Here is a 27,882-nt window from a genome sequence, read left to right on the forward strand (position 1 = left end):
TAAATTAATTTTATATAATTAAATAAAGGGTAATTTTGGTATTTATATATATAAAGTGATTGATTAAATAATTGAAATGATGGATGAAAGGATGTTTGGGTTTTAGGATAAAATCCTGGAAAAACCCAAAAAACCAGTTCATCAAACGAGCTCCAAAAGAATCTTAGATGCCGATGACATTGCCGGGATTAGGGCATTGTACAATTTCACTTCTTCGTAGTTAGGATTTTATTCTAACAAAATACTTTGTTTGCCGTCAATAGATAAATTATATGTTTGTTATATATCTTTAAATAATATATATTAGCACATTTTATAATAAATAAATTAGAGCGGAGAATTAACAAATTAGAATAGTGAACCTTTGAATAATTTTAATTAAATATATAAAAAGAAAGAGACGGATTTACCTATTTATTAGAAGTATTAAACTATGACTAGGGGTTAAACGATTTCGGTTAAGTCCAGTTTTACCTCTTAAAAACCGATTAACCGATCAATATAGGTTTAATCAGTTCTGGTCCTACTAGTTTCGGTTGATTATCAAAATTCATGTTAGAGTCGTAATATTATGTTATTCTTTATTTTCTTTTTCTATGTTATAATATTTCATATATATATATATATATATATTAATAAATATATTATAATATTAATTATTATTGTAATAATATAATATATTTTATTTAAATTATATTTTAAAATTTTAAAATAATTAATATATAGAGGAGTGATAAATGAGAGAATTTGAGATAGGAAATGGAAAAGAGAATAATATGTTACTATATATCAAAGATTAATTTGAAAAAAGAGAAAAGATTATGAAAAAGATAAAAGATAAAAAATTTATTATTTTTTCTATATTGTGTCACATCATTCTCTTTTCCAAATTTTTTCTCTCAATCATTTCTCTTAATATATATAAATTATTAAATATTATTTAAAACATATTTAATATTTACAAAAAAAATTAATATAAATTATAAATATATAATTAAATTATTATCGGTTAAACTGTTAGAAAAATAATTTAACTGAAAATTGAATCATTTAACTAGTAAAAAACCGATTACACGAAATCGTTAAAATCGGTTAACCAATAAACGAGTAAAATGAAACCAGTATACTATCGATTTAGTTCGGTTATCGGTATTTTAGTTTTTTACACAACCCTTACTAGTACTAGAATTATGAAAAAAAATGAAAAATCGATAACCGAACTAAACCGATAATCTATCGGTTTTATTTTATCAGTTTATTAATTTGGTTTTCGGTTGAATTATTTTTCTAAGGATTTAACCGGTAAATCGGTAAATTAATTATATTTATATTAATTATTTTGTAAAATATTAGATATATTATAAATTATATTTAAATTATAATTTATACAGAATTTTTTTAAAGTATAATTTATAAAGTTATTAATTATAAAATGAAGGTTATTCAAATATAATAGAGTTGGAATAATATATTATAACATATTTTAAAATATATTATTATATATTATATTATTGTTATAATATAATATATTATAATATAAAAAAAATAAAAAATATTATAAGACGGTTAAAATAAGGATTTTGAAAATAAATTATTTAATTAATTTAATACTTAATTTAAAAAATATGAATTTTGTGTCCGGATTGCCGGGTCGAGAGTTGTGGTTAATTTGAATATATATGTGAATAAATAGATATTTGAGTCGAATGGTGGGTTGAATTGTGGGTTAGTTAACCTGTTCATAAACTTAAAATGGTTAAAAATGTTATACGTATGTTTCCAACTAAGCTAATAAAATTTTATATTTGAAATTCAACAATTAATTTATAAACACAGACATTTTAACAATATAAGTTTAACATTTTAACTAATTAATTTATATATATAATTATGCTTTATTTTCAAAGTGTCTGGATGACTCGTTCGAGAGCTATGGCTAATAAAATTTTATATTTAAAATTTAAAACCAAATTTGATAAAAAGCCGGACATTTTAAGAATATCAAAGTGTCCGGATGGGACGAGAACGGTGGCTAATAAGATTTTATATTTAAAATTCAACACTAAATTTTATAAATGCGGGACATTTTAAAAATATAAGTTCAATTTTTTAACTAATTAATCTATATATAATTATGCTTAATTTTCAAAGTATTTGAATTGTCGGGTCGTGAGTTGTGGTTAATTTGAATATAAATAGAGAAATGATTAGGTGAGGAAATTTGGTAAGGAAATGACTTGGCATAATCTTATTCGCTCAAAAAATCAAATAATTTCTCTTTTTTCTCTATTTCCTCCCACTTTTACATTTTACAACCAATAACCAATGAAGGTGATGTCAAGTCATTCTCTCACCAAATACTTTCACTAAATTCTCTCACCAAATTCGTTCTCTCTATCACTCCTTTTATATATATATATATATGAGAATAAATGAATAATTTGTTCGAATTTTAGGTTGACCCGTCCATATAAAATTAAAATATTATTACATTTTTACCGTATTTTTTTTTCACGATCTTTTATATCTTTTCTCGTGTAGACCAAAGAGGTAAGTACATGTTAGTTATGAAGTAATGACACACATTTAAAAGTATTTGGTATGAGATAATAGGAGATATAATATATCAATATAATAATGTTTTAATATGATATTTGTTAAAAAAAATTTATTGGTATAAATTTATGTCTAGTAATGGTTATAAAATTGTAACTAATGTTAAATATAACATTTTTCTAATATCATTTCATTTTTAATTTATTATTATATTCCTTATTAATATTATATATAACTTATTATATATAATATGTTAAATATATTTTATTTAATTTTAATATTATTATTATATATAATTATTTTTAATATATAAATTTTAAATAGTTCAATATTTTAATTAAAAAAATATTAATTTATTTTTATAACTATAATTTTATTAATTATTATTTTATATATTAATTTTATTTTATTACAATTATTAATAATATTCAAATTAAATAAATATAATTTACAATTTAAATTATAATTATTTCCTTATAATATAATTAAAATTACATTACTTTAATAACATAATAATAATTTATAATAATAAACAATATTATTTTTAATATAAATAATAATAATTTAAATTTATGCAACTTTTACTACAATTGTACAGTATACTAAACACAGACCTATAAATCATATATAATTTATATAATTATTTATAATTCATACTAAATACTAAACATTAATAATATATAAGGGTGTTCATCGGTTCGGTTTTCGGGTTATTCGAGTTTTCGGTTCGGGTTCTTCGAATTTTTATTTTTTTTAAGCAAATTCGAAAACCGAACCGATTTGAATAAATTCGAATTCGGTTTATTCGAATTCGGTGAATTCGAATTCGGTTCGAATTCGGTCGGATATTCGGTTTAGACCAAATATAGAACATCACCTACCCATAAGATAATTTTTTTAAAAAGAGTTAACAAAATAAATAAGTTATTAAAGAGATCTTATCTACTTAAATTATAAAAAAATATAAATCACGCAAACTTAGTTTAACGCTAATATATATTCGATAAGTAAACGAAGAAAGTAAAATAGTGTCGCCGACGACAATATACGGCGGTTGAGACGTGTTGACAACTAGAGAAATGAGAAAATAAATTAGGGATTATGGATTTAATGTAGGGATCTAGTAGGAGGTCCATGATAATTTAATATAAATATGTAATAAGTTATATAATATATAATAAAAATGAATTCGGTTTTCGGTTTGGTTTTCGAGTTAAAACCTAAACTCGAAAACCAAACCGAAAACCGTATTTGAATTCGAATCGGTTTAAAATTCGATTCGAAAACCGAAAATGTATTTCGAATTCGGTTTATTCGAATTCGGTGAATTCGAATTCGGTCGGATATTCGGTTCAGACCAAATATTGAACACCCCTAATAATATATACCATTTATAATACCCTATCAATAATATATATAATTTATAATAAGTAATAACCTATTAAAAATTGGTAAAATAATACATATAAATGAACAATGTGTAAACGGTTTTTTATAAAATGTTTTCTGGTGTTAATGAAAAAAACAAATGAAGTCAAAAGAAATAAATAAAGAAGTCATCCCAACCCCACCATCATCAGCATTCAGCACCACCCATGTTTTCTGGATCTCTCTCTCTCTCTCGTGATCACATTACATAGAGAAGACAGACAGACAGACTCACAGTTCACACAGGTATATCACTTTCCCATGCCCTTCTCCCTCATTCTATCATCTTTTTTTTCTTTTCTTTTCATATACTCGATGGGTCAAAATGGGAACTTGGATCTACTTACTTACTTATGAGGAGGCATTAATCATACATAATATTTAATGTAAATTTTAGACTTTAGAGGCAAGAAGAAGGAAAGAAAGAAAGAAAAGTCTTCCATAGATTCCCTACCTAGCACTCTTTCTAGCCTCCTTCCCTTTCACTCCACTCCATTATAATAATAATAATATGCTTTCCTTCAATTTTACTTATACTTGTTGCCCTTATTTATACGGAATAATCTATTTACATCATTAATATGCTTTTAGATATATTAGCCCAATCAATCAATCAATCAATTTTGATGGATGGAAGATCATCTTATAAGCAAACTCAATACCCAATTAAACAGTAGAAGAAATTTCACTTTTTTTTTTTCTTTTTTTTATCAACCAAACAACCAATAGGTAAATGGAAAAACAAGAAAATCAAGATTGTACATTGGAGGAAATGGCTAAATAATAATCAAGTACATACATACGATACTCTTGATTCAATATGAAGAAGATGAACCTGAAACTCTTGGTGATGTTACAGGAAACAGGGGAAGCAGTCGGAGCTCCGAATCTCTCGGAGTATTCGCACGAGGAGAAGGGTGCAGGAAGTAACCCTTCCTAGCAATTGCTTCTTCTTCAGCCTCCCTATTCAAGTTACCACCAATATGATGCTGCGGAGATCTGTTAAACGGGTCTGGAATGAGGGGGGTAACAGGGCTAAGAACCAGAGACGGAAAATCAAGAATACTGGGAGAGAGAATCTCTGAAGAGACGACGGATCCGTGTATAAAACTGGGTATTAACGGGCTAATCTTGAAATTCTTCATGCTGTTCCTCCTCTCGTATAGTTTGGATGAGGATGAGGTTTGTTTCTTGGGTCCGCTTCGGATAGGAGGGATGGAGTTCTTGGGCGGCGGTTCAGATTTGGCCGCGGAAGCAATCTTGGCGGTTTCGGTTGATCCTGTTAGCATTTGAACGACTTGTTTGAAGGATGTAATGTCGGCTTGGACGAAGGTTGTTGGGTATGGATTGTTTGGTTCGGATCTGGTTATGGGTTTGGGAGTTGTCGGCGATGGGTGGTGGTGGTGTTGGTGGTGGTTGACTCCATTAATGTTGTTGTTGTTGGGACTACAACTGCTGGTGGTGGAGGAGCTATTGCTGCTGTTATGGCTGTTTGGAGATGGAAGTAGAAGAGATTGGTGATGATATGATTCTTGTTGACAGTTTATGGGAGTTTCCATTGATGGGTTTAGTGAGAGAATGAAGATTATGTTCTTGATTGTGAAGGGAGGGAGGGAGGGAGGGAGACTCAAACAAGAAAGAAAGAAAGACTCTGTTTTTAATTATTATTATTGCTATTGCTTCACGCTTTGGTTTTCTTTTTTCTTTTAAAATAAATAAATAATCAAACAAGACCTTGAGATAGAGTAATATAAGTGGGTCCATGTGTGAAGAGGTGATTGGATGGATTATGGTGGGGGATTGGGAATTTCAAAGCAGTAATAAAAGTAGGGGGCAATGAAAATGATAGGGAGAGCAAATTGTCAAATAAAATGTCTTTCTCATTTGACTTCTTTTTTATTTATTTATTCATTTAGGGTCCCATTCAAAAAAGCAAAGCTGACCAACAATTACGGCTTCTTTTTATGTGGCTTACTTTTACTAAATTCAAATTTATTAAGTTATTTATTGAAATATTTTGTATTACAAAGTGTGGTTAGATCATATGTCTTATTCCTATGTTTAAGTAATTTGTTTTCTTTTATGGTAGAAAACTATATGTATAAATAAAGATGGATAAAATCCAAAATGGTACTTATTGGGTTGAAGAGGATCCTATGCTTCAAAAAAGTTAAGTGAAAGTGGAGAGGAGAGGAGAATGGAGAGTGAGTGGTGAATCCCATTCCAGCTTCCCACTCAAATTGATCAAATAAACTATATAACCAAACCAAATTAATGCATTATTCAAGGGACCACATTTCATTTTTGTGAAACACACCTAACAAGATTGCTCGATTTGTGACACGACTATTTTCCCTTTCATAGGAATGAATCGCCTCGGTGTTTTGTCTATCAATCGGATAATAACATTCTTCGTAGTAGTTATACAGACTTGTCATTTTCTTGTTTTAGGAATGAATTATTTTTAGTTTGTATCTATGTATTAATGTTTTTCTTACATGTATTTTCAGCAGAAAAATAACAATTCAGAAGAGGAAATTGAAAGACATGTTTTTTAATTTTATTTTAGACATAAAACTCATCAAAATTCTCATTAGGAAACCTAGAATATGATGGGAAAAAATACATAACCTAAAATTGTTTATTTACTAAATTGTACATGATAAAATAGAAGAGGACGATAATGTCCATTTAAAACTCTTGCATGAGATGAGATGACTCGATTTCATTCTAAATTAACCATAGAAAATGTATAACATCAACGTCATATATATATAAGTACAGCCTAATTGTAACACTGTATAATATAATATAATATATATATAAATTAAAAGACCAGTCCATTTCACAATCTAGCTATATATATATATATATAGATAGATCATTGGGCTCTCAACAGTGACTAGTGTGCAAATCGTCACTTGATCATTTGTACTTGTGCAGTCTTTTTAAATATTCAATCTACCAAATATATTTCTTATTTTTGCAAAAATAAATAATTTATATTAAAAAAATTCACAATATATATATATATATATATATATATATATATATATTTAAATATTGTTTGGATAACGACAACAAAAATCTAAATGATTATCTAAAAAAACAAATTAAAAAATATTCATTGCAATTTTAATTTTTTTCAATAATTGGAGATAAAATAAATATTTCCAACTAAAATGATTGAAAATCATATTTGGAAATGATAAATATAAATAATGAGAAATGAAGAGTTACAGCTAGGGCAGAATAATCAGAAAGAGAATATTTTAGACTATCAAAATATGCTATAATATTTCATTTATATATTAAGACATTGCATGCACAATAAGAATCCAAATGAACTGAAATAATAACATATGAATACAATATTAAAAGAGTCAAAATGTTTCCAAATAAAAATATATATACATTTAGTGAATATTTATTATTAATTTGGAAAACATCCATACCACCTGCCAGTTTAGGGATCTCATAGCTAGCCTGCATCAAGGATTCATCATTTTGTGCTTTCAATTTCACAGAGCTACTTAGGTCTCAAAGTCATGGTTTAAATTTTTACATTTAAAGGGGAAAAAAAGTTACATGTAATTGAAGGAAATATATATTATACTAGATTTGTCTAAATATAAATCTAAAAGAAACCATATAGTAGTGTAGTCTCATTCATAAGATAATTTAGGGGATTTGATTTTATAGTTGTGATTCTTGTTTGTTATTTTTATTACCTGCTCTATTTTGAGAGTGGTGTTGGTTGATTGTGATGTTGAAGACCTATATTATAGTACAATTAGCTATTGAAACAATTATATATTAATATTGACATTTAAAAAGAAATATGTGGAACATAAACTAAATTGTAACTAGCTTGTCATAGAAACAAAACAATTGAGTGAATGAAGTTGTATTAATTAGTTTGTCAACCAAAAAATTATCATATGTAAAAATTTGAGGAATTGAAAGTGTACCAAGATTTTATATTATGATAATATTATTATATTGTTTTTATTATATTATTTTTTGTTATTTGTTATAATGTCTGTTATATTTTTTAATTTGGTATCATATCAGGTTCAAAAAAGACATAAGAAAATATAATCAAGACGGACTATTTCAAGAGTAGGAACACCCGATGCAAATTCAAATTTTGAGGCCTCACAAAATTAAAATAAATATAATAATTATACATTTTTATCAAAAACATATTAAATATATAATAATATTAACTAATATAAAAATATTTCAAAATATATATTAAAAATATTAATATAATAAATCATAAACGAAAAATATACCACAATAATTTATCAATTAACTAGTATTACTGGATTTAACAAAATATTCTTCTTGCATTTTTTAGACAAAATTTTAATTAATCCATTTAATTTTGTTTGTGACATTGTACTTCATTATTCATAAGTAACTTTTTATCAAATTCATAGCATTATCTTCAAATAATTAAGTTTTTTAAATAATTCATTACCTGACACTATCAATGTCTATTTATTGGTTATGTTTTAAAAAATAATTTAGTACCGTCTTTCAACAATTTTCTTCATTAGTATTTTTTAACTATGAATAAAAATCTAAAGAAGTTAATCGTATTGTTCAAATTGCTCAAATCAATCCCAAAACGATATAAATAAATTTAACGGAAGGGCATTAAAATGTAATTTCAAAAATGATTTTCACAATTAAAAATATTATTTTTAATTTCTATAATAGGGTTGAATTTATGATAATATTAGAAATAGAAAGGGCAACTACAATATAATTAGGGTTAGTGATATAACTATTAGGGTTGGCAAAATGGGCCATCGTCCATAGACCCAAAATTAAGAAGGCTAAAAAAAAAAATTATGCAGTACTATAAAAAAGAAAATTATGTTCAATGTATCTTTCTACTCGTCTCTTTTTGATATTATAAGAATCATATTTTTTTCCTATTAAATATTGTTTTTGAATTCAAAATTTAGACCTCAAATTTTAGATCGTCCAGTCCCCAAAAATGAACAAGACGACCCTGTAAAAGAGTTACAATACATATGGATAAAAAATGAGCATAATATTAAAGATACAAAAATGTTATAAAAAATACTAAAACACATACCAATTGCAATATATAAAGAGAAAAAAATTAATATATTATTATACTATATATAATATAATACGGAGAGAAATAAAGAATATATTATTATATGACATAGAAAAAGAAAAAAAATATTATTTATATAATATTTAAAGAGAGAAAGTTAATCTATATTATACAAAATAAATAAAAAAATAATATATTATTATTCTGTAAAATAAATATATTATTATTCTGTAAAATAAATATTTTATAATATATAATAAACAATTAAAAATATTATATATTAAAAATTTTGGCCCTTACAATTATGCAATTGCATTACCCTGCCGGGCCTGAATATAACCTATCCAAAAAGAGAGAAGATTTAGATATGATATTTTGAATTTAAGAAAATTGTATGTACTTTAATTGGACCATAAAATAAGCCCATGAAAATAATGCATTTCTCACATAACAAAAATTACCCACTAAAAAAACGCAATTACTATAATTAAGCACAAAAGGAATTAAATTATTAATGATAAACAATTTTTATACATGTAAGATTAATTAATAAATTGTAAGAATTTATGTAAGGAATAATAATAATAAATTTATAATATTGATCTAATTAATTTATATTTTAAAAAATGATCTCATTCATTATATAAGATAAAAAAAAAAATAAGTATTTTGAGATTAATTATAAAATATAAAAAGGTAAAATTAAACACATAAACTGGATAATGTAAATAAAATAAGACAAATACATACATTACTTAAAATAAGCCGAATCAAAGTATTCCAAATTTATTTTGGTGTTATAGTTGCAAGTGGCAACAATATAACAGCAGCAACAACTAGAAATTAGTACTAGAGTTTATTATTATTATTATTATTATTATTATTACATATAGATTATCGCGATTTAGAAAAGGCGAAGGGACCAGTTTGAAAAAGGACATTAGGGAGAAGGAAGGTCTTTGGAGCGGGTGGACTTGGTAAGGGGTTCCCTTGAACCAGAGGTGCACCGGAGATGCCGCCGTTAAAATTACTCCGTTTACTACATTCACGCGACGGCGACTTTATCAGATACACATTGCAGTCCGTCTTCACAAAGTACGGGTCGGGTCTTGAAGTGTGGAATTGGAAGTACCCGCCTTCTCCCGATACTACCTTTTGGTCTACCGGTTGATATGGGTCTGTACAAATTATTCGAAGATCCGCACCTGCAAATAATAATATTATACTATGATTCATATATGATATATGATCAATTAAGAGAAATGATGATGAATTATATATATATATATATATACCTTTAAGGGGTTTGGCACCAGAAAGGGTGTTATTTCCTCTGTTGTTGGGATTGGTCTGGCAATAAACAAGGCCCTGCACGTAATATTCAAATGATTCTGTAAAAGGAAAAGGCGGCGGCCGGGGCCTCGGCGGCGGGGGAGGAGTAAATGGCTTCTTTTTATCTGTAGAAGTTGTTCCGTAGCAGCAACCGCTGCTGCTAACTGTGACCAAAATCATCACGACAAGCAAGAATGAAGAATTGGCCATGGATAAACCCTAAACTTGATTGATTCAAGAGAGATGAGAATTGAGATATAGGATTTGCAAGGGTTGGTGAATTTCATTTATAAGCTTTTAATTGTAGTAATAATTATGTATCATGTCGTCAGCAAAGACTCAAATTCGTCACCATGACCGACACGTACACAAAGAAAAATCCAAAATAATGTACTCCCATCCCATTCATTCAATGTTTTAACCTCATCCATCAATCCTAAACCAACCGACACCCTAATTATTATTATTTTTTATTTTTTTATTTTGTAACAAAATCAATTCATATAATAAATAAAAAATAAAATTATAATAACTCTCATAAGTCATACCCAACTAAGTTTATGTCAAAAAAAAAAATATATAACTCAAAACAAAAAATATATAACTCAAAACAAACTGACAAGAGGCGAAAATCGAAGAAATGAGAACTAAGTACTAAATCGAATATCAAAGAATGGTTTGTCGTGATGCCCTATGCAGTCAAGAAAATTCGAGTTGAGACAATTCTAAAGAGCACCAACAAAATCATAATTCTTAAAGGAGACCCGACAACAAGTCATAACCGACTACAAACCAAAGCAACAATAACCATAATTTGTAGACAAACCGGTTAAACACATTTAAGAGGAGGCAACTATCATTATTCATGTGAAATATTAATTTGTGGCACTAATAACGGAATTCTTAATACATAACATTTAATAATTAAAAAAAAATGTAGTTAGATTATAATAGAAATAGACCATTAATTAAAAGAACTATTTTGAAACTATACATAATTTGGAATATAATTAATGATATTAAGGCATGCATATTATGGTGGGCAAACCGCGGCAAACTTTAAGTGGAGACAATGACGTTAGTCTGTCATCTTATTCATTGATTGTCGTGTGGGGGCCGTCGGGTTTGACCTTTGACTTCAAATAACTAATTAATTAATTATTAATGGCTACACTCAACGTTTCTTTTTCTCTAATGCAAATTTATGTTTAAATTTAAAATTTATATAGGAGAGAGTTTTTCTTTTACTTTGTCAAAGGCTCCCAGCTAAGATCTTAACAGTAGATTACCAATGTTCGTTCAAATAGGATCTAATCCAACACCAAATTCATACTCAAAACTTTTTTTTCACTTCAACCAATACCAATATCCAAATTCAAAATGAGTTTTCCTCATTATCTGCACTATCCATTAAACTCAAAACTTTTTTTTTTTGTTTTTTAAATTTAAATCCTACACTTAATTTAGGTCCATTTTATATATTAAACTTATTTATATAATTTATTATTTTAATGTATTTATATAATTTAATTTATTTATATAATATTTTTTTGTATAACATAAATTTATAATAATATTTAAAAAAAAAATTATAATAATTAATGTTCAAATATTATAATAATATTCAAAAACATTATAATAATGAACATTAATTTTTTATTTAGTTTGTGTATTTTAATTTTTGAATTTTTAATAAATTATTTAAAATTAAATTTAAAATAATAGGACAATATTAAAATATTGTGGTGTAATCTATAATATTGTAAAATATGTAAGGTGATATTAAAAAGTTATAGAAGTTGATGTAAGGAAGAATATTATAAGAATATATTTTTGGGTTAAAGAATGTGTTTTTCGGTTGCAGAATATTTACTGTTTGATGTGACATTTACACCAAAATGAATTTAAAAATGGATTTTTCGTTTCAAAATGATCTAACACAATGTTTTCTTAATAATAATATTATTTTTTTATTGGGGAATTACACAGACGTGTCATACAATTTCTACTTAATTAAAAAATATATAAAAAAAATTAAACTTTTACCATGTTCATCCCAACGAAGACACAAAGTTTGTGAATCATATAGGAAAAAATAAAATTCTTATTTTAAAAATATATAACAGTTTTATAAAATAAAAAAAAAATTAAAAATTATTCTAGTTAAATGTTTTAACAATATTCAAATTCTGTATAAAATAATTATTTAATTTCTTTTTTTAAGTGTTAACTTATTATAAATTAGTTTATTTTATACACAAATTTAAATATAAGTGACACAACTCACAAAATCTTTTATTTGATTCTTGTAAGTGAGAATCAAAATATTAATATATTAAGTGAAAATAATTATAAAGGAGTATGCTAGTTTGGAAACCCCATTTTGTATCTGGAGTTGGATATGACCAATTTTTTAAAATTATTTTATTTAATAAAAAAATTTAAATATCTTATTAATGTATGAATTTAGATGAAATACTATTTTAGAAATCATTTTAATTATGTATATATTAATAAATTTAATAACATTTGTTTGTCTAATACATTATATTTTTAAGCGTTTTTAAATCAGATTTATTTTATATATATATTTATTTATTAGGGAGGGTTTATTTAAGGATAAAGGACATTCTAAATCCTGAGTCATCTTTTAAAATGAGTGTATTTTAAAACTTTTGTTCATTCATATATATATATATATATTTGTTTTTACTTAAATTATGTATTAATGTTCCACATTTTTTTATTTTAAAAGATATATATATATTTTTTAAATCATACTTTTTAATTAATTACGTTGAGAGCTAGTTTGATCTTGGGGTTTCATACTTCTTTGCACTTTTATTTAAAAATAATAATAATAAGTAAATTATTTAAGATGGGTCTAAAATAAATTAATAAAATGTTTTTCTTTTATTTAAATTAAATTATTTAATAATTAGAATGATATTATGTGATAATTATTATTTATTTTTTAAATTTTAAAATAAAATAAAAAAACTCTAATTTGACGACAACCTAACTTTAAATGAGAGGTGAAAGATGTATTTAATAAAATGCAAGAAAACTAAAACTTAGGTTTGATAAAAAAAAGAAAAAAAAGAGAATTATTGCAGGCTACCTAGGAGTTTTCCATTGTGCTACATCAATTCAAATTTTATTAAGCCAGTTATAAGATCAAATGTAATGGTGTTGTTAGTTCCTAAATTAAACAAATTTATTTTTAAAAGTGTTTTTAAAATTGATAACTTAATATTTGCAATGATCTACCTCGGACAACATTAATAATTAAAAAGTACAAAAATAAGCATTAATACAGAGGATTCATCAAATTCATCAAATATAATATAAATTAGACTTATTTGACCAAAATAAAATATATAAATAAATAAGTGTTCAATATGTTATTCAAACACTTTCCTAAATAACGAAATTAACATTCAAATAATAAAAATTAAAACAAAAACAAAGAATAATTATAAAATAATAAATAAAAAACTAAAGTTAAGTTCAAAAATGTTAAAATGAGCCCAATCCGATTTATCCAAAAACACACTCACTGTCGTCGTAATAATAACTTTTTAGAATATCTACATGAATGAGATGGTACACAATAATCTGGACATGTTACGTTTTCTTTCAAAGTTTACTAATAATAGAGTATCTCTTTACTCAATCCATCCGAATTAATTCGTAGTTCTAATTAGTTGTTAATTAATATTTGCTTTTTTAGATTTTAAAGATTTAGCATTATATTATTGTTTTTTAGAAAAAATGTATGATTGAAAAGGAATAATTGTATATATATGAATGATAAATGTTCGGGTTATTTATATTACAATTTGTTATATGTAAAGTCTAAATATGGGTAAGAATTAGCTGTGCAATCATTAAGATTATGGAGAAATATATTGTGACTTAATTGCATCTTTGACTTGCAGATTTTGTGGAGTCTAAATATGAGTAAATATTTGATATAACATAAATATATATTTGAGTTATCTTCCCGATTATTTTTTAGTATACATATCATTCGATTATTATCATTCATTAGACTATTATGATTACTATTATCATTATCATTTTTTTTTATGATCTACGAGCTCGATAATCCTCTTGTGTGAGTGCTTATATTTTTTCTTATTTTCATGTTTGGTTTCTTTTTTTAGTTATTTTTTTCTCACATCATACTTAAATGATTTTTATTATTTATATATATATAGCATATAATTTTATGAGTAATGATAGGGGGAGCGAAACATTTACAGCGAAAGGACGTGGAGTGCTGACTAGACAAGCTGACTCAATATATATTTATTTTTCTCTTTATTTTCATTAATAATTTTCTCTCTCTTTTCACTACTTACCTTTTCTCCTTAATTAATAATTAAGACTCATTCAATACAAAATTTATTATTATTATTAAAAAATATTTAATAATTATTCTCTTTAATTTTTATTATCATAAATATGTTTTTTTTAAAATTATTGTACATATGCAATTATTATACACATTTTAATTATTTCTCTCTCAATAATTTATTTTCTTTTATTGAAAAAAATAAAATTTATTTTCTTTTTATTGAAAAAAATAAAATTTATTTTCAACAATAAAAATTACTCAAATTAAAATAAATAATAATTAATTGTGTTATATTTAATTAAAAATATTTAATTGGATTAATTTACTATTTTATATTAATAAATTACCCAATCTAATTAAAGTAATAAAAAAATATGATCCAAAATATAAAATAAACTTTAAAAAAAAACATTGTACAAAATGTATTATAACATCTACTTTTACAAAATCAAACAACATAATATAAAATTGTCCTTAATCATTTCATAGTCAACATATTAACATCAAAATTTTCAAATTTACAAGACAAATTAGAAACAAAATATAATTTAGAATAAAAATAATATAATTTAATACTAAAAATAATTGTCTAAAATATAATAAATCAAACCTTTTTTCTAACCTTTGTAATTGATTTCTTCATAATTTGCTCAATAACATATTGTTTTATTTTTTGTGGGTGGACGACTTGGCCCTAGTAATTTTATTGGAGAGTGTATTGTTTTTATACTAGATATTATCACTCCTTTAAATTTTTCAACAATTAAGAGTTAAAAAAAGAGAATTAATTCAGTTGAGTAAAATGATTAATAATTTATTATTATTATTAATATATATTATTAAATTAATAGATGATATAATTAATTAATTGAATTTTAAAAAAATATATTTATGATAATAAAAATTAAAGAGATTAATTATTAAGTGTTTTTTAATAATAAAAATTGATTTTTGTTTTATTAAATGCGTCTTAATTAATATATAGACAGAAAAGGTAAATAGTGAGAAGTGAGAGAAAAAATATTAATGAAAATAAAGAGAAAAATAAATATATACTGAGTCAGCTGGTCTATTCAGCACTCCACGTCCTTCGCCCCATTCGCTGCAAATGTTTCGCTCCCTATCGTATCTCTAATTATATATATATATATATATATATATTTTGTATTTTACCTATCAAGAATGTATTTATAATATTAAATAACTTCAGTTTAAATATGAAATTAGTAGGGTAAAATGCAGATGAAACAATCATTTCTCTACCACGTGGTTTAAGATAATATAAATATGTTGGGAATAAAATGCAATAAAACCTACTAAAGTGGTTTAATTAAGATATTATTTTATAGGAGACCCTCCAAAGGTGCAGCCGATAAAGGAATTAATCACATCACGTGGCGTCTCGATCGTCAATTATTAAAAGAATTTAATTTCATAACCCAACCATTTTCAAATAACCCACATGAAACAATCATTAATTTCTCTGCCACGTACTACTATATATCTTAAGTGAATGCTAGATTAATTATTAATCAAAGGGACCACATTTTATTTATTTATTTTGGTGTTACAAGGCAACAATACAACAACATGGAGAAATTAACAAGTACAAGTAGTAGGATCGATGGATCGATCATCGTGATTTAGAAAAGGCGAAAGGACCAGTTTGAAAAAGGACATAAGGGAGAAGGAAGAACTTTGGGGCGGGTGGGCTTGGTAAGGGGTTCCCTTGAACCAGAGGTGCACCGGAGATGCCGCCGTTAAAATTACTCCGCTTCCTACATTCACGGGACGGCGACTTTATCAGATACACATTGCAGTCCGTCTTCACAAAGTACGGGTCGGGTCTTGACGTGTGGAATTCGAAGTACCCGCCTTCTCCCGATACTACCTTTTGATCTACCGGTTGATATGGGTCTGTACAAATCATTCGAAGAACCGCACCTACAAGGAAAGAAATTATCATATGTATTAATAATTATGATTCATATATGATATATGAATTTATATATACCTTTAAGGGGTTTGGCAGCAGAAAGGGTGTTATTTCCTCTGTTGTAGGGATTGGTCTGGCAATAAACAAGGCCCTGCACGTAATATTCAAATGATTCCGTAACTGGAAAAGGCGGCGGCCGGGGCCTCGGCGGCGGCGGAGGAGTAAATGGCTTCTTTTTATCTGTAGAAGTTGTTCCAAAGCAGCAAGCGCTGCTGCTAATTGTGACCAAAATCATCACCAGCAAGAATGAAGAAGCCGCGGCCATGGGATTGGTTTATTTGAAACTTAAATATTGATTCAAGAAGAGAGAGGAGAGGAGATGAGGGATTTACAAGGGTTAATGAATTTCATTTATAAGCTTTAATTTTAATACATGTGATGATGTGGGTCATCAAGTCATCATCATGACAGACATTATTAATAAAGCTACTGACTAGTCTTCTACTACACTTAAAGTTAACCTCATCCATCCATCTTATTATTTTTAGTTATATTATCCTTTTCATCATATCAAACTTTTATCAAAATGTAAAAAATAAATAAAAAATTTGTAAAATGAAGTTATTTAAATTGTTAAAATTCTCCCTCTTAACTCATTAAATAATCCTTTTTCTCTCTAAACTTATTAATTAACTATTAATTAAAATTCTCATTTTCTAAATTATTAAATAATTATTTTATCTTAATCAACTATTTAAAATATATTATATATATAAATATTAAAATAAAATAACACATATATTTTATTTTTATTTAAATTTATAAATATAATATAAAATTAAAACTAAACATACTAAACCAAATAATTTAAATATAATAAATTATCTTATTTTTAAGATTTATGTAATGTATTTTATTTTAGTGTATAATATATATTTAAATTATTTAGTTTAATATGTTTAGTTTTAATTTTATATTATATTTATAAATTTAAATAAAAATAAAATATATGTATTATTTTATTTTAATATTTATATAATATATTTTAAATAGTTGATTAAGATAAAAGTAATTAATTAATAGTTTAGAAAATGAGGATTTTAATTAATATTTAAGAGATAGAATTAATTAATAAATTTAGAAAGAAAGAGAATTAATTAATGAGTTAAAGAGGAAGAGAGGATTATTTAGTAGGTTAATTAATAATATAGAAAGGGAACGTGAGTAATTTGAAAAAAGGAATGAAAATATGTATAGTTTTGAAAAACTTTTTTGAAATATGGGTAGGACCGAAAGAGATCATTATTATAATTAATTGTCGCCGGGCCGACGGGATTGACCTTTGACTTATAGTTTCTTATATCTTGAATTTTATTTAGTTTTTAGTTTTTTAATGTATTCTTTTAATCTACCTTATCTCACTATTATTATAATTATCAATTACTTATATCATCATTTAAAATATCAAAATATTCTCACTTTATTATATTAAATTATATTTGAAATATAATTTTTTTAATCATTTATAAATCTTAAATAACACATTTTTATCGAACAATTTAAAAAAAATAAAATTCATAAAACCCAAGATATTGACTACACTCACCTTTTTCTAATTATTATATATATATAAATAAAATAAAATTTAATTTTTAAAGTATCTAAATTTAGGAAGTTAAAATATTGAATCAATATTTTTATTTTTAATATATTAAGTTAATATGTTGAATTGATATATTTGAATGAAAATCAAAACTTAAAAAAATCTTTAACCTTGAGCTATCTTAATTAATTTTGTATTTTAATAAAATAATAATATATATTAAAATTATTTTTATAATATTTTATTTTACAAAAATAAAAAATTGAAATTGAATTATAATTTTATAATTTTTCCAAACATAGGAATTATGATAGAATTACAATTCTATATATTTTTATTATTATTTTTTATTATATATAAAAATAAAATTATACATATATATATTAATAATAAATTATTAATATTATGTAACTTAATCTAAAAAATTAAAATTATAATAAAAACTCATATAATATTTTGTATTTAATTATATATATATTAAATTTAAATATTTTAAAAACATTGATATATAATAATAATAAAACGTTATGTTTTAATATTACATAAAGATTCTCAATCAACAAATCAATATATAATTAAAAAAAAATCTTAACAGAAAATTTCTAAAATTAAATCTTAACATAAACCCAAAATCTAAGACAATTAAAACTTAAATCTTTAGAAAATCTATTAAACCTATCTATAAAATGAACTCTCTCTCTAATCACCGTATATAGCCATCTTCGTTAGGCTCTCTTGGCAACCAAATGCCGACCGACGATTCAAGTTGTGCGCCCACTTCTTCAACCGACTGTCCAAGTTGTGCCGTCACCGTGAAAATAGCCGAGGATCTAGTCTAGTCGTCTTTCATGTCTATTCCTCTTCTCCATCATAATTGCGTTGGGGTTGAAACAGGTCATTCGTATGGTCAAACCTGTTAGTGACAATCACCGGAGGATCTTCACGATCAAGGTTGCACATATTAACAGAATTGTTCTTCGAATTGGGTATCTGGTCTCGGCGGTCGTTTCGATTGATTAATATGGTTCAGATTAAACTCTGGACTCTTGGATGTGGGAGTATTCACATCTATGGATCGCTTCTATCCCTCTACTATTTTGATTCGTATTCTCTTCTCTTCTCTTTTAAGTTTGTATTGTTTTCTATACTTTTATTTGTTAGTCTGTATTTGATTGTCTTCAGTTTCTTTGTTTAGAAAGCATATAAAACAATACAAACCTAAAAAAGAAGAGAATAGAAGAACGAACTAAAATAATTGAGGGATGAAGACGATCCATAGATGTGAATACTCTCACATCCAACAGTCCCGAGTTTAATCTGAACAATATTAATCAATCGAAACGACCGCCAAAACCAGATACCCAATTCGAAAAATTCTGTTAATATGTGTAGCATCCTCCGGTGATTGTCATTAACAAGTTTGACCATACGAATGATCTCCTTCAACCCCAACGCAATGATGATGGAGAAGAGGAATAGACATGGAAGACGACTAGACTAGATCCTCAGCGATTTTCACGGTGACGACGCAACTTGGATCGTCGGTCGAAAAAGTGGGCATTTGGTTGTCAGGCGCAACTTAGATCGTCGCATTTGGTTGCCGAGAGATCCTAAAGAAGAAGACGGCTATATACGGGGATGAGAGAGAGAGTTTCATCTTATAGATAGGTTGGATAAATTTCCTTAAGATTTATGTTTTAATTGTCTTGGTTTTAGGTTTATGTTAAGATTTACTTTTTAATTTTTAAAAATTTTATATTAAGATTTTCTTTTAATTATCTTGATTAAAAATCTTTCTATAATATCTTTAATTAAATTTCAAAATTTTAAATTTAACATTTTATTATATTAAATTTTGAAATCTGAAAAATATTAAAGAAAGATTCTCAATCAAAAAATTAAGATAATTAAAAGAAAATCTTAAGAAAAATCTTAAAATTAAAAAGTAAATCTTAAAAAAAAAAAAAAAAAAAAAAAACCAAAACAATTAAAACCTAAATCTTAAGGAGGAAATCTAAAGAACTATAGGATGAACTCTCTCTCATCGCCATCTTATTCGTTAGGCTCTTTTGACAACCAAATGCTCGACCGACGATCCAAGTTGTGCCTGACAACCAAACGCCAACTTCTTCGACCGACGATTCAAGTTGCGCCGTTACCGTGAAAATCGCCAAGGATTTAATCGGTCGAAGAAGTGGCATTTGGTTGCCAAGCGCAGCTTGGATCGTCGGTCGGGCATTTGTTTGCCAAGAAATCCTAACGAAGAAGACGACTATATACGGTGATGAGAGGGAGAGTTCATCTTATATATAGGTTTGATAAAAAAAAATCAAGAACAAGCTCAGATACACTATATCATGTTTGTCATTACAAAACTATGTTTTTATATGAATAATACCTATATAAATTATTAAAAGTTCCATTCTTATCAAGAATAGTTTAAGTGATACAACATATATCCTAAAAAGGTTAAAATATTCTTAAATAAACAAGATTTATTTAGATAATCCTCAACGGAACAAGCTCTATGATTCAGTAGATTCAACAAGATACAGATTCAGTTGTATCAGAAAAAGCCAAGATAGCCTTTACAACTTCTCTAGAAGTAATCACAAATTGTAGTCACCTATAGAAATAAATGATTTCATAAAGATAACTACAAATTCTTACTGGCATACAAAACACAGCTACAAAAAGAAAAGAGTGTTTATACTTCATTCATTTAGGAAGAGAAATCCGCAAAATGTTATTAATCTCTAGAAATATCCCATAATCATTCCTTGAGTCTAAATGAGAACTAACAGCATTAATCAAAAACATATAACCTTAAACAAGCCCCAGATCATCAAAAACCCACAAAAGAAAATTTAGTATTATTTGGTTTGAAAACTAGAAAGGCAAAAGCAGGGGCATGTCTATTTCCAACACAAAATAAAAGGCAAAAAAAAGGAAAAGACGAGGCTTTAAAACATTGACCTTTAGATTTCAGCAGTAACAACCACCACCTCCTCTTTAGCTTCAACATCAATGGAAGCTGCCACAATAGCTTCTTTTTCTTCTCCTCCTCCTCCTTCAACATCATCAGCAACGCCATAATCCTCACCAGTAGGTTGGACCTGCTCATCCTCCGGTAAAGGTTCCTCAACATAATCATTTTCAAAAGCATCAGGAGGAACCTCATATATTCTAACTTGTGGCTTCGATGGATCCTTCACCAGAACATATTTCCCTTCTTTCAATTTCATGCACACATCAACAAGAGACTTCACAATTCCCCACATATTCGAAGTATTCAAATTTATCTGAGCTGCAAAGTCCTTGGGCTTGTACCCAACAATGGCCAAGATTGAATGGTTGAAATGATCGCGAGGATGGACACGTGTAACATACCCTAACTTCATCATGTCAGCACTCGCCAATAGAGCTTGGGCGGTCCATTTAGCCAATTTGTTGGCATTGTTCTTCAACTCAGTAGCCAAAACAGCACCCCTTTGGGTTTCCAGCTTCTGCCTCCAATCAACACCAGAAAACTTTGGATCAAACTCGTTAAGAGCATTCAATGTGTAGAATGATCTTTGATTATTGATCTCTGCAACACTCTGAACCTCACATCTAGCAACAAGATGCATATCGTTGTCGAGTTTCCAACGCCTGTATCTATAACCAACAGAGGCGACTTCTTCACCTTCTGTAGCAAATGGGTTTGGCTCTTCAAAGGAGACCTTGTTATTACCATCTCTTAATAAAACCTGCTGTGAGAAATTCTGGTTGATATAGGCAGCTTCAACACTCAATGAATATGCAGAGTTAATGTCATCTTTGGATTCAGGCAACGGTTCTTGTGATGTTTCGTGAACAGATAGTAAATCAAGTTGAGACCCGTCTCTCTTATCAAAGAATAATTTGTTTCCAACTCTCTGAACAACAATGTCCCATGAATAAACTGACCTTGGAGCACACATGAGGGTGGACAGGATCGAATCGGTGGCGAAAACAGTTGCTTTGTCCTCGTTCGCGAGTCGACGAATCACCGGATCATCCGTGGTAGTAACTTTGAAGAAATTGCGATTCTTGAATCTCTCCAGAGGCCGGGCATTCTTTGGTGTGACGCGATCGTAAGACCGATCGTAAAACTCGAGCGATCCACAAATGAGGAGATCTTCCGGTTCGGGAACCGAAAAGGAAAGCTTGGAGAAAGTTGAGAAAGGGATCTGATCAAGCATGTTCCATTCCGGTTGAATTTCAACCGACGATTTGAACACAGCGGCCTCTCGTCGCTGCGCATTTCCACCGGGACGACGGAGATGGTAAAGCCGATCGCGACGAGCTCGTTCCTTCTCCGCCTCTCTCTTCTTCGCCTCGACCTCCTCATCGCGGCGTTGTGGAAGCTGATTTCTTTGCTGATGAAATCTCCATTTGGGTCCGAATCTAGGACGAGGCGGAGGCTTTCCATCTACAAGGCGGAAGGATGAATCATCGTCGCCAGCAAGGCCACCGAAGGATTCATCGCCAGTGAAATCGAAGACAGAATCAACTGGGTTGCGGGAGTTGTTGAAATTACGTGATGGGTAGTTCCTGGTCCAATCAGCAATCCGGCCGAGTTTCTCAGAGCGAGAGAATGGGGCGAAAGGGACATTGCTTGGTTGATTGGGTAGATTGGGTAAAGAAGAATCCGGCGGTCCCCAGCCGTCTGAGTTGAACGGAACGGCGCCGATATCAAAGCCAGTCATTTTTTACTTCCGGTGACGGCAGCTGAGAGAGGTATAGATATAGAACAAAGCCCTAATCTTGCTGATGAATATTTACGTAAATGCCCCCGCCCCAACTATTTAATTTGTTTAAGGGCTTCGATATTGGGTTGGACCTAAAAAATATTGTAACGTGTAAGTTGAGGCCCGTTTATGAACTTCTTTTATTATTTTATTTAAAGCTGCGAACAGTGATGGATGTGTAATAGTGATGAAAACAAACGTATTTTAATTTTAATTATATTACAAGTCTCTGGTCACAATTTCATTTGTAATAGATTGTATAGTTCCGGAATATTTTTAAATTTTATTTTAAATAAAATATAATATGTCAGAATTGTCAAATTTGGAAGACTATCTATTGAGTGTCATTTGAGAATAAAACTTTTTTTTTTATATCTCAAAGTTTAACGCTCTTTATTTTTAAAATTATACAAAAACGAGATTTTATCTTTACGATATGAAACGCAGTGAATTATTATCTATGTAGCATTTATACTGAACTAATCTGGCTTTCATACGTGAAATTTGCATCTCCCCACCTCAACCTCCCACTCTATGGTGTGACAATATTAACATTGTGTTTCTCTCGATCAATCTAATTTTTCATTCTCGTAAGAAACATATAAAATTAATTTTTACTTTTTTCGTGAAAGTGTTGTTTATAAATAATTATGTCGACATCCTCACTAAAGAACTTGCATCAAATCAATTTAATTTATTAACAAACTTAGGTATGTACCCTATACGGGTCAACGAGAATTAATTATTGGGGACAACCAGACCGGTAAAACCGCAGTCTCCACAAATACGATTCTCAATCAATAAAGGCAAAATGTAATATGTGTTTACGTGGCTATTGAAAAAAAAAAACATTTTTTAATAATAATATCTGCATTTTTGGATTTTTTAAAAATATCCAAATCCATGTTTTATTCTTTTCCTTCCGAAATGTATGGCAAGATCTTTAGCGCAAGAAGAATGGTGGATCCGTATCATCGTGACTTGGACGTAGACACAAAATCAGTTGAGGCCGTAGAAGTAGAAGCAGGTTGTTAATTCAAATGAGGAATATGCAATTAACCAAACACCTTATTCTAAAATGAATGGTCAATTTGGTGCAATGGCCTCATGTTCTTGACTGTTTATGTCTCTAGCATGACCATTTGGTTGGAGGGAAGTGGCTAAATGGTTGATACTACTGAAAGGGTTCCCCTTTCGATAATAGGTATTGTAACTAGTATTTGGTCATGTATTTACGATAATCTACAATAAAAGAGTCTCCCTGTTTCGTATAAAGGCTAGAAGAAGAGGGGATAATATATTACAAGTTATACCATTAAAAACAAAGATCAATACACTCAATCACATAGTTTTCATATTAAGTAAAAGTTAAAATATTTATTTTTTAGTTGTCCTTATTTTATAATCACGAAACTAGAGCAACTTATTTACTTTTTATCTAAGTTTAACTATCTCCATGGATAAGCTAAAAAATCATCAAATCCAAACCACAAGATGAAGATTTCATGGTAAAGGATAAAGATTGACTTCAAGTTTAACCGATATAATTATTTTGCTTACTTGAAAAAAGAAACAATAAACATTCATTTATGTAAATTTGATCAAATAAAACATTCCAATCCCTTTTCCTCTTTTTTTCTCAATCTTCCCAAACCATGTCATCATCTTCAAACAGCTAAAATTCAACAATATAAAAAGAAACCTTTGTTACATACAAATAAATGATCGATCAACTCTGCGAGAGTCTCGATTTTTGAACAGGCAAACCACCAGATCGTGTTGCACCAAGCTTCTGAATCCATCGGAGAAGACCCTTTTTATGATCTTGACATGTTTGATTTATCAAGGGAGCTAAAATTCCGTCATGCGCAAGTGAAGTCTCAAACTGCTCCAATACCTTCACTATCTGCCAAAACTCCGGCCTCTTCTCCGGTTGCATCGACCAACTCTGCTCTATCAATGCTCTCATAGGAGCAGGACAGTCTCCTGGCATGTCCGGCCTCACATTCTGTCCAAAAACAATATTTATTATCACCTTAAACAATCAAACAAACAATGTAATCACGTTGTTACCTTATTCACGGCAGCAAATGCAGCTTGGATTGGAGTCATATGTTGGTAAGGAATAGTTCCGGCTACCATTTCCCACAAAATGAGTCCAAAGCTGTAAACATCGACTTTTCTACCATACGGTTTACGTTTGATCATTTCAGGTGCCATCCAACGATAAGTCCCAGGATCATCAGACAAAACATACTGCGACGATCCCTCGCATGCTATTCCAAAATCAGCCACTTCCATGTGGAAATCTTTTGTTATGAGTACATTCTCAGGTTTCAGATCCCGATGAATGATTCCTTGAGAATGTATGTATTCCATTCCTCTAGCGATATCTAAACCAATCCCAATAAGTTTCTGTAATGGAAGTGATTCTTTATTCTGCTCAAGCTTGTGGAGGTATGACCTGAGCGAACCTTCTGGTAGATATTCAGTGATAATGTAGAAAACCGGCGTCCTTCTGCCTGCTGCTATGAACTTTATAACGTTTTGATGGTGGAGATGAGATAGAATCTTAACTTCTCTGTTGTATTGATTCTCAAGTCTGGCAGATAGAGATGGTTCTGTTTCATCTTCATATTCATCTTCACCATCCTCGTGGTGATTTAATGGAACCTGAGTCATTTTCACTGCAATTGATTGTCCCATGTAACTTCCTTGGTGAAGCTGGCTATGTGCACCATGAGCAAACTTCTTGCCAATGTACAGTTTTGAGAAATCGAGTTTGAATTCGTCTGATGTTCCTACAGAGGCAACCCTTCCAATTCCATGATCGAAGTACTTATTCCAGGAAGAATCCTTTTTGGGTGAGAGTTTGAATTTGTGATCAGATTGTTTTCTTTGAGGATGGGGTGTTGAGAATCTCTGTCGATCTGATCTAGCTTCCTTAAAGGCATCAGAAAGTTTAGTCTGTGGCACAGGGGAAACAGTTCTGTGTTTGTTCCTGAGAATCTGTGCAGGTGGAGAAATTGATTTTGAATGAAGAGAAGGAAGTTGTTCACGAACAAGTTGGACAGTGAAAGCAAGTGAGGCATCTGATTTTGATTTTGAAACAATGGGCAATCTATCATTCTTGAAGCTGAGAGGATCGATTAACAATGGAAACTTAGAAGAACCTACTCTGTGGTAAATAGTGTGTGAGAATTTGGCTCTCCTTATCCAAGAATTATTAGCATCTCCTCCTTCCATTGATTATATGAAAAACTAAAACTAGCTAGATCTCTCCTTCTCCTTCAATAAAGCTTTTATACTCTACAAGATACTCCATATGTACACATCCTTTGAAACCATCAAATCCCATTAAAAAACAAATTCCAATCCCATAAAAAAGGAGATGGATAGGGGATAGCGAGAGAAGGATTCAAATCTTAATGAGCTTGCCAATAGAAAATCGTGACATTATTAGTTTCCTCCAAGAGAAACAAGAAATCCATCAAAACCCAGTAATAAGAATGTTTATCAAACCCCAATCCGATGCCATCAAATTAAGAATAACCTGGAGATTGTGCATATCATTCATATCATTCAATCTTATCTAAAACTATACATAAATTAATTTAAACGATTGAAACCCATCACATCAAATCACATCACAATTGACATGCATCGAAAGAAAGAAAGGGTGAATAAGAAGATTTCGTTAGAATAGATATAAACACACGCTAAGTATTGAAAGATCTGAACATACCAGAAGGGAAGCGCAACGCTTTTTAATCTTTATTTTCTTCAAATAGGCGTCCCTGTAAAACCTCTTGGTAACATAGAAATGGTGATTATGATGAAGAAGGGCGGAGATTTGCAGGCAACAGAGCTGGATTTTGGTTCAATTTAGGGGAGAAGGCGCGATGGGGGAAGAAGGGACCCACATCTAAAAAGTCAGATTATGAAAGCCGACGAACAAAGAAAAAGAAAGAAAGAAAGAAAGAAAGTAAAAGCACCAAATTATAGAAAAATACAAATATTATATAATATATATATATATATATATTAAATAATTAAATAGATAGAGATATATAATTTAATTCAATTCAACCATCAGCATCACGGCAGAATAATATCATGTACGACTAAGATGCACCCCGTCTACATTTCTCCTTTACTCCAAAGTTTTTTATTGTACTTTTTTAAATATTATCATGTTTTTTACCATAAATAAAATTTGTTAATTATAAATAACGTAAAATATATTCTAATATAAAATTAAATCATTTAAACAACACGCTGTATGACAGCAAAATATTTTGACTGGTATTTGTTTTTCTTTTATTTTATCAAAAATAAAATATATATATATATATATATATATATTTGATAAAAAAAAAAGTAACATAATTTGAAATTTTATAATAACATAATTTTTTTATTCACTATATCTAAGTTAATTTTGATTAATCTTGGGGTAGTTTGTGACAACAAGTATTTGGAGAAAATTAGGGGTTAAATCCAATTTGTTTTAGCAAATTTATATTATATCTAAATTATATTAATCCAATCTATAAATCAATCCATATTGATTAATAAGGAATGGATTGAATTTGATTGAGTATAGATTGGATAATCCATTTTTTTTATCTAATTATTTAATAAATTTAGTCATTTTACTTTTTATTTTATTTTATTAATTAATGTTTAATATATATTTTTTATAAATCACTGATTGTAAAAGGAATTGATTATATAGTTACCACAAAAATAAAAAATTAAAACTTGATCACCTAAATGATGGAAAAAAGTAAA

The 27,882-nt window shown here is 28.2% G+C and overlaps 5 protein-coding genes across 5 annotated transcripts; all 5 read right to left on the bottom strand.

Annotated features, from left to right (window-relative positions):
- Positions 1-4,650: 4,650 nt before the first annotated feature.
- LOC124915010 (VQ motif-containing protein 4) lies at positions 4,651-5,592 on the bottom strand. The gene has a single exon (XM_047455649.1). The coding sequence runs from the start codon at positions 5,541-5,543 to the stop codon at positions 4,800-4,802; it is 744 nt and encodes a 247-aa protein (XP_047311605.1). The 5' UTR covers positions 5,544-5,592; the 3' UTR covers positions 4,651-4,799.
- Positions 5,593-9,798: 4,206 nt separating this feature from the next.
- LOC124915243 (non-classical arabinogalactan protein 31-like) lies at positions 9,799-10,679 on the bottom strand. Its single transcript, XM_047455926.1, has 2 exons — positions 10,378-10,679; positions 9,799-10,287 (listed from the first exon to the last, which is right to left on the bottom strand). The coding sequence occupies exons 1-2, from the start codon at positions 10,622-10,624 to the stop codon at positions 9,977-9,979; spliced, it is 558 nt and encodes a 185-aa protein (XP_047311882.1). The 5' UTR covers positions 10,625-10,679; the 3' UTR covers positions 9,799-9,976.
- A 5,605-nt stretch (positions 10,680-16,284) lies between these two features.
- Positions 16,285-17,092, bottom strand: LOC124915318 (non-classical arabinogalactan protein 31-like). The gene is made up of 2 exons (XM_047456012.1): positions 16,792-17,092; positions 16,285-16,721 (listed from the first exon to the last, which is right to left on the bottom strand). The coding sequence occupies exons 1-2, from the start codon at positions 17,036-17,038 to the stop codon at positions 16,411-16,413; spliced, it is 558 nt and encodes a 185-aa protein (XP_047311968.1). The 5' UTR covers positions 17,039-17,092; the 3' UTR covers positions 16,285-16,410.
- A 3,945-nt stretch (positions 17,093-21,037) lies between these two features.
- Positions 21,038-23,103, bottom strand: LOC124913757 (eukaryotic translation initiation factor 3 subunit D-like). The gene has a single exon (XM_047454170.1). The coding sequence runs from the start codon at positions 23,044-23,046 to the stop codon at positions 21,295-21,297; it is 1,752 nt and encodes a 583-aa protein (XP_047310126.1). The 5' UTR covers positions 23,047-23,103; the 3' UTR covers positions 21,038-21,294.
- Positions 23,104-24,659: 1,556 nt separating this feature from the next.
- On the bottom strand, positions 24,660-27,041 carry LOC124914554 (serine/threonine/tyrosine-protein kinase HT1-like). Its single transcript, XM_047455130.1, has 3 exons — positions 26,834-27,041; positions 25,162-26,641; positions 24,660-25,096 (listed from the first exon to the last, which is right to left on the bottom strand). The coding sequence occupies exons 2-3, from the start codon at positions 26,332-26,334 to the stop codon at positions 24,818-24,820; spliced, it is 1,452 nt and encodes a 483-aa protein (XP_047311086.1). The 5' UTR covers positions 26,335-26,641; positions 26,834-27,041; the 3' UTR covers positions 24,660-24,817.
- Between the last annotated feature and the right edge of the window lie 841 nt (positions 27,042-27,882).

Source organism: Impatiens glandulifera, chromosome 9 (assembly GCF_907164915.1).
Source record: "Impatiens glandulifera chromosome 9, dImpGla2.1, whole genome shotgun sequence".
Classification (NCBI taxonomy): Eukaryota; Viridiplantae; Streptophyta; class Magnoliopsida; order Ericales; family Balsaminaceae; genus Impatiens; species Impatiens glandulifera.